General features: G+C 44.9%; 1 protein-coding gene across 8 annotated transcripts in view; it reads left to right on the forward strand.

Annotated features, from left to right (window-relative positions):
* Smarcc2 (SWI/SNF related, matrix associated, actin dependent regulator of chromatin subfamily c member 2) overlaps positions 1-11,812 on the forward strand; it is a 26,539-nt gene that overhangs the window by 906 nt on the left and 13,821 nt on the right. For 7 of the 8 annotated variants that reach the window (XM_031350403.1, XM_031350397.1, XM_031350401.1 and 4 more), the window contains exons 2-14: positions 1,114-1,233; positions 2,806-2,891; positions 3,732-3,813; positions 3,907-3,999; positions 5,083-5,152; positions 5,365-5,434; positions 8,460-8,535; positions 8,677-8,808; positions 8,904-9,019; positions 9,327-9,451; positions 11,116-11,175; positions 11,286-11,323; positions 11,577-11,707. In XM_031350403.1, the coding sequence (XP_031206263.1) occupies positions 1,114-1,233; positions 2,806-2,891; positions 3,732-3,813; positions 3,907-3,999; positions 5,083-5,152; positions 5,365-5,434; positions 8,460-8,535; positions 8,677-8,808; positions 8,904-9,019; positions 9,327-9,451; positions 11,116-11,175; positions 11,286-11,323; positions 11,577-11,707 (1,199 nt within the window). Of the gene's footprint in view, positions 1-1,113; positions 1,234-2,805; positions 2,892-3,731; positions 3,814-3,906; positions 4,000-4,587; positions 4,650-5,082; positions 5,153-5,364; positions 5,435-8,459; positions 8,536-8,676; positions 8,809-8,903; positions 9,020-9,326; positions 9,452-11,115; positions 11,176-11,285; positions 11,324-11,576; positions 11,708-11,812 lie in introns of those variants that run through there. The other variant, XM_031350405.1, reaches the window with a different exon arrangement.

Genomic DNA, 11,812 nt, shown 5'->3' on the forward strand with positions numbered 1-11,812 from the left:
CCTTTGATATGACCTGCTTCCTCAGTAACCGGCTAAGGGTTCTTTTTCCTAGCTTTGTTTTACAGCCCCCAACTCTTGCTACTCCAGCTTTGCAGCCAGCCTGTCAGAATACAGTGGACCTCTTAAAAAAGCCCCACTAATCCCGGTTTGAGTTTGGCCCTGAAACCATTTGGGGGTCTCTGTGGGTGTCAGACTCTTGACAAACAGCTGTTGGGTCTGTGACTTGTGTGTACCCTCAGCGTGAGTCTCTGGTTCCCAGTCTTCTGCCTTTGACCTTTTAAAGGGAGATCAGTCTGGGGTCTTAGTGTGAAGCCCCGAGGGCATTGACTGCTGTGACCTTCTGCTTTTCCGCGCTTAACTCTTTGTCATTTACTTCTCCCTCCTCCGATCTCTTTACACCTCCCACTGAGAGGCGCTGACTCTGATTAGGGTAGAGGAAATTAGGGTCAAAAGGTAAACAGAAAGTAGCTCTCAGGCTCAGTGAACAGAACCAAAAGGTAGGGTTCCAGATACCGTGGTACGGCGGTGTTTGAGGTCACTGATTCCTCGGAAAAGGATAGATGGCTCCCTACTTATTATCAAGCCGGGTAGGTGGTCTGAGATCCTCCCTAGAGAGGAGACCCTACAATGTCAACCATGTCCAGCTTCAGTAGGAGCAAAATGCACAGGCATAGTTTTTAAGTGGGCTTGTCCTGCCTTACCCCCTTGCTCTCTTAACATACCATTATGGACAGAAGCCTAGTCTTTTTATCATGTTCCCCCAAGAAATACATTGTTGTATCACTTAGCGCCTCAAAGGGTTTTTGTTTCCCTTGAACTCCATTAGAATTTTTACATTTGGTTGGAGATGAGGTGCAGAGATAGCTGTGTCCTGCCATTCCAACGTCAAGGAAGAATATAAAGCTTCCCCTTGCTTCCAGTCCCCAGTCCTGGCGACCCGGGCTGGTGGCAATAGAATCCAATCCCTCCTGAAGCCCTCTTTACATGAACTAGACATGCAGAGGGGAAAGGCGCAATTTTGTGTGTTCCAGGTGCTTCCAGGAACTCACAGACATGGGAGGTGGCAGAGAGTTTATCTGAACTCTGTTTCTCTTCCCATCCCTCCTTCCCCAGTACATACAGGCAGAGCCACCAACCAACAAGTCCCTGTCCAGCCTGGTGGTGCAGTTGCTTCAGTTTCAGGAAGAGGTTTTTGGCAAACATGTCAGCAACGCACCGCTTACTAAACTGCCGGTGAGTTCAGGGGAGGGGGACAAAGCTTCCGAACCAGGAAGACGTTTTCCCTTTGTTTTGCTCTTTAAAAAATTTTTTTCTACGTGCCTGCAATCCAGAATTGGGGAGCTTGAGGCTGGAGAATCAAAAGTTGGAGGCCAGCCTGATCTGTGTAGCAGTTCAAAGACAGTGTGTGTAGTACCATGTTGAAAAGGAAAAACAAAAACAAAACCCACCTTTTTTTTGTTTTTTTTCAAATTTCAAAAAATTGGGAGATTTTTTTTTTAACTGTCTCCATCAATGGTCAGAGCATTACAGCTTGACCTAGCCCCCAGCTGATCACTCCTGTTATTTTAGAAAAACTCCACAACAAGGAGTAATCTGACAATGTCAGGTTTAGTCGTCCAGTGTCTCTCTCATGATTATGCTTAAAGGAGTATGCAGTTTGGGGGCTGAAGAGATAGCTCAGTGGCTAAGAGCACTTGCAGAGGACCTGGGTTCAATTCCTAGTACTCACGTGGCGGCTTATAAACATCTGTAGCTTCAGTTCCAGGTAATCCGATGCCTTCTGAGCTTCATGGGCACTCATGAGATACACATGCAGGAAAAGCACTCACACATGCAAAAGAAATAAATTTTTTTAGACTTATTTATTATTATATGTAAGTACACTATAGCTGTCTTCAGACAAACCAAAAAAGGGCATCAGATCTCATTATGGATGGTTGTGAGTCACCATGTGGTTGCTGGGATTTGAACTCAGGACCTTCGGAAGAGCAGTCAGTGCTCTTAACCACTGAGCCATCTCTCCAGCCCCAAAATCTTAAAAAGTTAAAAAAAAAAAAAAAAAAAAAAAAAGTGAGGTTTTAGGTCAGATATGGTGGCACACATCCAGCATGTCCACTGCCTGGTTCAGGAAGGTCACTGATTCAAGGCAGCCTAGAAAGCTTAGCAACATCCTGTCTTCAGCTTTAAGAAAAGGGTACTGGAGGCATAGTCCTAGTAGAGCACCTGTCTAACCTATGAGAGGCCCTGAATTCTGTCTTCAGTATCACAGAGGTAGCCCAGTAGATAAAGTACCTAGAACTACCCACACGGTGAATGGAAAGAACTGACACCCTGTGATATCCATAGTGCACACACATACACATACCACACACATACACCCCCCCCCCACACACACATACCTCTTCCACATAACATACACACACATACATACATAACTACACATACATATAACACACACAACATAATAGAACACATACATATACACACATGCATAACATGTACACATAACTTACATACATAAATATATACACATACATAGAACATATATATATATATACATACACATATATACATTTGTACACATGCATACACACAAGCATCCATATACCACATACATATATATAATACACATACATAGAACACATACATATACATATACATACAGAGAGAGACTCTAAATAAATAGGTAAGTAAATGTAATTCCTTAAAAGGAGGCAGTGGGATTTAGATTTGCATAAACTTGCCTTTGTCTTTGTGTGTGTGTGTACAAATTTCACATACTTCTTCCCTGTCTCAATTTTGTAGATCAAATGTTTCCTAGATTTCAAAGCAGGAGGATCCCTGTGCCATATTCTTGCAGCTGCCTACAAATTCAAGAGTGACCAGGGATGGTGAGATGCCTTCTCTCTCTGCCTTTTATATTTGTTAAGAGAGAATTTCCCATTATTTCCTGGGGTCCTTCTAAAGTGAAAGAAAACATGTAAAAATCTATGTGTCTCTTATTTTGATAGATCAGAAGAAAAGATGTCATGGCCAAAATAGTTTCCAAGCATGAATGAATTGGGAATGAATTCTTCCAGAATTGGGATTCTTAGGTTGTCACTTCAAACTTTGTCCTTTTGGATTAAGCGTAGAGTGACTCATTCATTTGAGGCCAGAACACCTGGGTTCTCTGTGGTTTGGGTGAAATTTGTTACAAGAATACCTCCTAATTTCCCATTAGGAAGTTATATACCTTTGGGGGCTAGAGAGACAGCTCAGTGGTTAGGAACACTGCTGCTCTTCCAAAGGACTTGGTCCCATTCCCAGCAGCCACATGGCTGCTCACAACCTTCTATGACCCTGCTCCCAGGGAATCCCATGACCTTTTCTGGCCTTTACAGGCACTGTACGCACATGGTGCACAGATATACAAGCAGGCAAAAACCCCATACACATAAAATAAAAACATAAACTAAAGAAAAAAAAAAGGAGGCGCTGGAGAGATAGCTCAGCAGTTAAGAGCACTGACTGCTCTTCCGAAGGTCCTGAGTTCAAATCCCAGCAACCACATGGTGGCTCACAACCATCTATAATGAGATCTGACTCCCTCTTCTGGAATGTCTGAAGACAACTACAGTGTACTCACATATAATAAATAAAATTAAAAAAAAAAAAAAGGAAGCAAAAAGTTTCTGGACCCTCACCTTTTCCCCAGACATAAACTTACTAGATTATTGTCCCTTCACAAGGCGGCGTTACGATTTCCAGAATCCATCACGCATGGACCGCAATGTGGAAATGTTCATGACCATTGAGAAGTCCTTGGTACAGGTAATATACAAGCACATCCCCCATCCATTTCCCTCTCCTCAGTAAGAATACAAAACAGTTCTTCCTCATCCTGTCTATGTCTCCTCTTCACAGAATAATTGCCTGTCTCGACCTAACATTTTCCTGTGCCCAGAAATTGAGCCCAAACTGCTAGGGAAATTAAAAGACATTGTTAAGAGACACCAGGTGAGTGGGAGGCAGGGTGAGTAACTCAGAGGTTTCTGAAGTAGGTGACTAGTTTACACATTGTTAGCACCATTTCTCCTGACTGATGATGTTTTCTGTTAGGAAGCAGCTTGCAGCACCATATTTTCTCCTATGCTGTGGCCTTTCTGGTTAGAGCAAGAGTTAAGTCTTTGAGCTGCGCTTGTCCTGCTCGCCCCATTCCCCAGGTTTGAGCTGCGCTTGTCCTGCTTGCCCCATTCCCCAGCTTTGAGCTGCGCTTGTCCTTGCCCCTTGACCCTGCTTTGGCCTGGGTAATAGAGGACGTCTTCCACTAAACTAGAGATACCTGATTTCAGACAAATCCAACCTTGGAATCAGGTGTAGTGTTATACCCTAGCACTTGGGAAGTAGAAACAGAAGGATCAAGAGTTCAAAGTCACCCTTGGCTACATAGTGTGTTGAGGTCTGCCTGGAGTATCGAGGGATACTGTTAAAACAACCTCAATAGATCTCTGCTCTTTGGAGCTCCTTTTAAATAAGCAGATATTATGGAATAGGCACTCATAGCCCACTTTGAATTTCCCATAGGTCCGATGGATCGATGGGTAAAGTAAGTGCTTGTTATGCAAGCATGAAGACCAGAGTATGGATCCCCAGAACACATGGAAAATGTGGGTGTTATGGCTTATACATAGAGTGCCAGGAGGTAGGATCCTGGGGGCTCATTAACCAGCCAATCTAGCTGAAATGACAAGCTCCTGGTTCACTGTCAGGTTTCTGAAGTAGGTGACTGGTAGAGAGTAATAAAGGACAACTTGTACATACATACAGGTAATACACTACACACATATCTCCAATATGTAGGGTATCTGTGCAGAGGGTTATCTGTAGGGTAGTCTTCAGCTTTTCTCCAGGGCTGACACATCATTAATACTATGTTTCTTTGCCACTTAGTTGGTGTTGCAAGAAAATACAAACTAATTTTAATACCACTTCAGAAAAGATGTAATTTGAGAGGCAGACCTGTGGTTACATTTTAGATATTTTTCTTAACTAGAGAATAATTCAAAAGGAAGTAGATTTGCCACTTTCCTGTGCTTTCAGGGAACCATCTCTGAGGATAAGAGCAATGCCTCCCATGTTGTGTATCCTGTCCCAGGGAACCTAGAAGAAGGTGAGACTTGGGGTTTTGTGGCCTCTGCTGTGATGGCTTGGGCTATCTGTCGCATAGAAGACTACTTCCATCCCCATACAACACCATGCCTATGAGACTTGCAGTCCTGACTTCTGTTACTGAGTCTTGTGCACACCAGCAGCGTGCTTAGTTAGAGCCCTTGACTAGTCATCTTTTTCCCTTCAGCATTTCTCTCTCCTGTCTGTCCTCAGAGGAATGGGTTCGGCCAGTCATGAAGAGGGATAAACAAGTTCTTCTGCACTGGGGCTACTATCCTGACAGGTGAGGATGGGTTCTCAGGAGCCAGGCAGGAGGCCTGAGTCACTTGTTTATTTACTTGTTTGGTTTTTTTGGATATAGAATTTTGCCATGTAATCCAGGCTGGTAAAGAACTTGCTATGTAGATCGTGCTAGCCTTAAACTTGAAGCAGTCCTTGTGCCTGAGCCTCCTGAGTGCTGGGATTAAAGGCATGAGCCACCCACTGGCTTTGTGTGTATGTTTGTTCTCTTTTTCTTTGTTCACTTTTGTCTTTTTAGGTTTTTTATTTTATGTGTGTGGATGTCTTGCATGCATGTATGTCGGTACACCTTGAACTAGAGTTATAGACTGTTAGGAACCATGTGGGTGCTGGGAACCAAACCTGGGCCCTCTGTTAGAACAATAATTGCTCTAAATACTGAGCCATATCTCTAGCCACTGCTCTTTGGTGCTGTTTGTTTGTTGTGAGACCAGATCTTAGTACCAAGTCCTGCCTTTGCCTCCTCAGTGCTTGGATTACTGGGGAGTACGACCATGCCCAGTACCCAGTTCTCAGTGTTTGGTTTGTTTTGTTGGTTTTTCAAGATAGAGTTTCTCTATGCAACAGCCCTGGCTGTCCTGGAACTCACAGAGATCCACCTGCCTCTGTTCCTCAAGATCTGGAATTAAAGATGTGTGCCACCTTTAAGACAGGATCACACCATGTAATTTCAGCCAACCTGGAATTCACCATGTAGACCAGACTGGCTTCAGACTCAGAGATCCGCCTACCTCTGTCTCTTGAGTGCTGGGATTAAAGGCATATGCCATTACTACCTGGCTATAAATGTTTTTAAATGTGTGTCCTTGTGTGTGTGTGTGTGTGGTGTGAGTGTGTGCACGTGGCTGTGCACGCACAGGGAGAGGAGGATAATCTCAAGTTCATCCTTAGAAATGCTGTCCACTTTCTTTGAGACAGGTCTCCCATTAGCCTGGTACTCACCAGTTAAGCTAGATGACATGGCCAGAGGGACTTGGGGATCCTACTGTCTATGCCTTTGAAGCACTGGAGTGGCAAGCACCAATATTGTTTGTTTATTTGTTTGTTTAATTTTATGTGTATGAGTGCCCACATTTATGGATGTGTACCACATGAATGCCTGGTGTCTGCAGAGATCAGAAGAGGGTACATACAGATCCTCTTGAACTAGAGTTATAGGTAGTTTTGAGTCATAATGTAGGTTCTGGGAACTGATCCTGTGTTCTCTGCCAGAGCAACAATTGCTCTTAACTGCTGAGCCATCTCTTCAGCCCCATGCCCAGCATTTTTATATAGGTTCTGGGGATAGAATTCAGGTCCTTATGCTTACTGACTGGTCATTCCCTAGTTCATTTTATTATACATTCACATACATACAGAAGATAGACAGACAGACAGACATACTTATTTAAGACAAGGTCTCACATAGATGCACCAGCTTCTCCCTCCTGAGTACTGAGATTAGAAGATTGCTCTCTTGCACCTGGCCTTCTTTTTCTTGTGTGTGTGTGTGTGTGTGTGTGTGTGTGTGTGTGTGTATACAGGATTGGGAGCCTATGCTTTATTTCCATGTTGGGTCCCAGAGATGTAGCTCCAGTCAGCAGGCTGTGTGGCAAAGCACTTTCCCCCAGAGTCATCCCTCTGGGTCATGTTCTTATGTTTTGATGATTAAATGTAAAACAAAGGCAAGCCTGGTATCACACATCTATACTCTCAACACTTTAGGAATCAAAGAAAGAAGATCAGGAAATCAAAACCATTTTCAGTTTCCTGGGAAGTTTAGGGCTAGCCTAAGTTATGTGAAGTTGTATCTTTTTGTTTGTTTGTTTGTTTGTTTTGTCTTTTTTTTTTCAAGACAGGGTTTCTCTGTGTAGCCCTGGCTGTCCTGGAACTCACTCTGTAGACCAGGCTGGCCTTGAACTTAGAAATTCGCCTGCCTCTGCCTCCCAAGTGCTGGGATTAAAGGCGTGTGACACCACCGCCCAGCTGTGAAGTTATATTTTAGAACAAAGTTAAAACAGTATAGTAGTAAGAAAATGTTTCCACAAATGTATATAATTACCCTGGGCTATTATGTAGCCTTTAAAGTGGCAGAATACAGTTAGTTTATAGGAAAATTTAAGTGAGAAAGGGAAGTTAGAGTCTACAGCTCCAGCTCTAGCTCCCCAGAAGATAGACACAGGAGCCTAGGACTTCTCAGCTCTTCTGGGAGACATAGTATGACCTCTCTTTCAGGGAGCAAAACAAAGCAAATACAAGTGTCAAATGTAATATAGTTGTAATGACATTTGAAGGAGTTATATATTTATATACATATAAATATATTTGAAGGAGTTATATATATATATGAAGGGTTATAGTTTATCCTGATGCCCAGGTCTCACCATAGACTCAAGGGAATCCTGCCTCAGTTTCCCATAGCCACCTATGCTAAATTGTTTTCATCCTTTTTGGAAAACCTTTTTGTCCTGTGTTTTATTTGTTGGTTGATTGGTTTGCTTTTGAGATGGTCTCACTATGCAGTTCAGGCTGTGTCGGACACAAGACCCTCCTGAGCTGGGGTCCCCGGCTTGCGTTACCAAGCCTGGCTTTTGAGTTTTTCTTCCTGTTTTATTTTTGATAGTTTCATGGGTCCAAGAGCCTTTCTGTGCTCGCCAAGTGCTCTTCCACTGATCCACTTCTCGCTCTCCTTTACAGTTTGTTTATTTATTTATTTATTTACTCTTTTGGGTTTTGGAGTTTTGTTTTGTTGTTGTTTTGTTTTGTTTTTTTGTTTTTGTTTTTCAAGACAGGGTTTCTCTGTGTAGCCGTGGCTGTCCCGGAACTCACTCTGTAGACCAGGCTGGCCTTGAACCCAGAAATTCGCCTGTCTCTGCCTCCCGAGCACTGGGATTAAAGACGCGCGCCACCACTGCCCGGCCTACATTTTTATTATGATACAAGCTCCCACTACACTAACCAGGCTGGCCTTAGGCTGCACTTCATTCCTGGCACTCCAACTCCACCTCACGCTGAATCTTTTCTGGCAGCTATGACACATGGATCCCAGCAAGTGAAATCGAAGCATCTGTGGAGGACGCTCCAACTCCCGAGAAACCTAGGAAGGTGAGCTCTCCTGGTACCCTCCACTGCTGGAAGAACACTCAGGACCAGCCTTCTCTGTCAGGGGAGCTGGGACTCTGTGTGAGAATTTCTAGACAGAGCCTTGGCTTCTAGTAACACGACGTGGACTGCCCTGTGCTTCAGGTCCATGCAAAGTGGATCCTTGACACTGACACGTTCAATGAGTGGATGAATGAGGAAGACTATGAAGTCAGTGATGACAAGAGCCCAGTCTCCCGCAGAAAGAAGATCTCAGCCAAGACGCTGACGGATGAGGTGAGCCTCTGCTCCTTCTTCTCAGAGCTCTTAGCTTACACCTAAGACAAACCTCACTGGGAACTGGAGGGTTCATCCCACTTCCTGTTGTGCAGGTGAACAGCCCGGATTCAGACAGACGGGACAAGAAGGGGGGGAACTATAAGAAGAGGAAGCGTTCTCCTTCTCCTTCGCCCACCCCAGAGGCTAAGAAGAAAAATGCTAAGAAAGGGTATGCTACCTCCTGTGCCCAGGCGCTGTCCTGATGCCATGTCAAAGGAAAGACATTGCTTTTTGATGTCACTGGCTCCTGGCTGGGTGTCTGAGGAGGGTGAGGGGACCTTCATGTGCCTGCTTGATGGTTTTCGTCCTAGTTATCATTAAACAGAAAGAAAGCTTAGTCACTGAACAGAAAACCTTCTATATTCCCCCATTACTCTGCATATACCAGTTTCTGTCCCACCCAGCTCTGCCTAGACTGTTCTCTCTCTCCTTATAAACGCCTCTAACCTCCAAGGACATCTCTTTTTCCTTCCCAGACCCTCAACACCTTATACCAAGTCAAAGCGAGGCCACAGAGAAGAGGAGCAAGAAGACCTGACAAAAGACATGGATGAACCCTCTCCAGTCCCAAACGTGGAAGAGGTGACACTCCCCAAAACAGGTATGAGCCAGGCTAAGCTCTCAGGCCAGTCCCCTCCACCCCCGCCTCCCATCCCTGCTGTCCCAAGAGACTGTTTTTCCAGATCTAAAGTAGTACTTCCTCTGCATAGTTGGTTAGTAAAATGATTGTCTCTTATTTTATATCCATGTCTCCTATGGACCTGCTTTGCAATTAATAGCAGTTGTGTGCAAACTTTCTTTTTCTGTGCTGAGAATCAAACCTAGGAACTCCTGTGTACTAGCAAATGCTTACAGCTGAACCACACCCCAACCCTCTAACTCCTGTTTTGTATGTATTTGTATGTGTTGGCTAGTGGTCAACTTCCAAGTCTCATTACTCAGCAGCCTCTGTCTTGTGTTTTTAACATTTATTCATGTATTTCTGTGTGTGTATGAGTAAACTTGCCACAGTGTACATGTGGAGGTCACTGGACAACTTGTGGCTACAACTTGTGCTACCATGTGGGTTCTAGGGATTGGCGACAAGTACCTTTATGCACTGCACCATCGTGCCAAGCTCTGCCTTCTGTTCTGAGACCTGGGGCTTGAAGGCTCAGCTAGTGTGGCTTGCCAGGAACCCTCAGGGATCTCCTCTCTTCTTCCCCAGCATTGTAGTTACAAATCTGTGCCACTGTGCTTAGCTTTTCACTGACTCTGAAAGTTACTCTCTGGCTTCCACATACGCAGCATGGCTCATGCGTGTGCACACACATGCACACACAAAACCAACCAATCAACTTGTCCATCCTTACAAAGCAAAGTAGCTAGCCTGGGCAGCTGTTTAGTAGAGATTTTGTCCAGTGTGTATGAAGCCCTGAGTTCAGGACAGTGCGCTGCAGCCCTGGAATCCTGGCACTGTGAAGCAGGGGAGCTGCTATCTGAAACCTATCCTCCAGTACATATCAAGTTCTGTATAAGGTGTTTATCTGCCAGTACAATTTGCATAGCAGGAGATGGCATTGGATTCGTAGGACTACAATTATAGATGGTTGTGAGCCACCACATGGTTGCTGGGAATTGAACTCAGGGCCTCTGGAAGAGCGGCCAGTGCTCTTAACCTCTCAGCCTTCTCTCTAGCCCAAGGCTGTTTTGAAAAAGGCAAAACCAAAATAAAAAGTTTAAGAAAAGAAAAAAAGAAGAATGTGCTGGGGAACTGAGCTTGGTGGTGGTACACACCTGTAATCTTAGCACTCAGGAGCAGATGTAGAGAATCAGGGCCATTCTTTGCAAGTTAGAGACCCTGTTCTCCCCACCCCCCCGCCTTCCTCCAAAAAAGCATGGGGCTGGGACTGTGACTCTGGTAGAGCACTCACATATACATAGGTTCAGTTGCCAGTAGTATATCAAGGGATGATACCTAACTACATACCTGGCATGATCTAGTTCTAATTCAGTCCATTGAAAGATTGTATAGGGAATACAAATAGGGAGACAAAGAGCAATCATACAAGAATAACCCTCAGGATGCTGAGGCTGGAGAGTCATAGAAGTGCACACACATAGATGAAAAAGCTAAAGGAAATCATTGGTTGGGTAAAGCAGTAAAATAGAAAACGAGTTTCAAAGTTTTTTGAGAAAGTAATATATGTAAAACTATTAACAATTGAGACGTGAGAACTTGATTTTGGCCAACATGTCTAATGCAGTGGCTTTTTCTCCTGGCAGTTAACACTAAAAAGGACTCTGAGTCAGCCCCAGTCAAAGGTGGCACCATGACTGACCTGGGTAAGACAGGGAGCCCTAAGCAGGCAGTGCCTGAGGCATGGGAGAGCTCGGCCCAGCTTCCTCAGCCCCTGCAGAGACTCTGCCTTATGCCCGTCTTCTTTCCCTTCCAGATGAACAGGACGATGAAAGCATGGAGACCACGGGCAAGGTGCAGCCGGCTTAGTCAGGCTCTGTTCTGGGATTAGTTATAGAGGCTCCTCTCCGGGACTGGGGCCCTAAAGTTCCTTCTGCCCAGGCTTTTCCCACCATAGATGAGTTCTAACTGTTGGTCAGAGAACTCCAGCCCATTAGAGCCCCAGGGCCAACAGTGCTCATCCTCATCCCCTGTGGGTGTCGGAGAAACTGAGGGTGACTAGGCAGGGAGGGGAATGCTGAGTGTCCAGCAGCCTCCATACTCATAGGATGAGGATGAGAACAGCACGGGGAACAAAGGGGAGCAGACCAAGAACCCAGACCTGCACGAGGACAACGTGACCGAGCAGACCCACCACATCATCATCCCCAGCTATGCTGCCTGGTTTGACTACAACAGGTATTGTCCCTAATTATCCCTCCTCCTTCCTTCCCCATGCTCATCAGTGGGTTCTCTCCTGTTGCCCCCCACCTTGCTCATCAGTGATTGTTTCTCCTGTTGCCC

This window comes from Mastomys coucha, unplaced genomic scaffold, assembly GCF_008632895.1.
Source record: "Mastomys coucha isolate ucsf_1 unplaced genomic scaffold, UCSF_Mcou_1 pScaffold4, whole genome shotgun sequence".
In the NCBI taxonomy this organism is placed as follows: domain Eukaryota; kingdom Metazoa; phylum Chordata; class Mammalia; order Rodentia; family Muridae; genus Mastomys; species Mastomys coucha.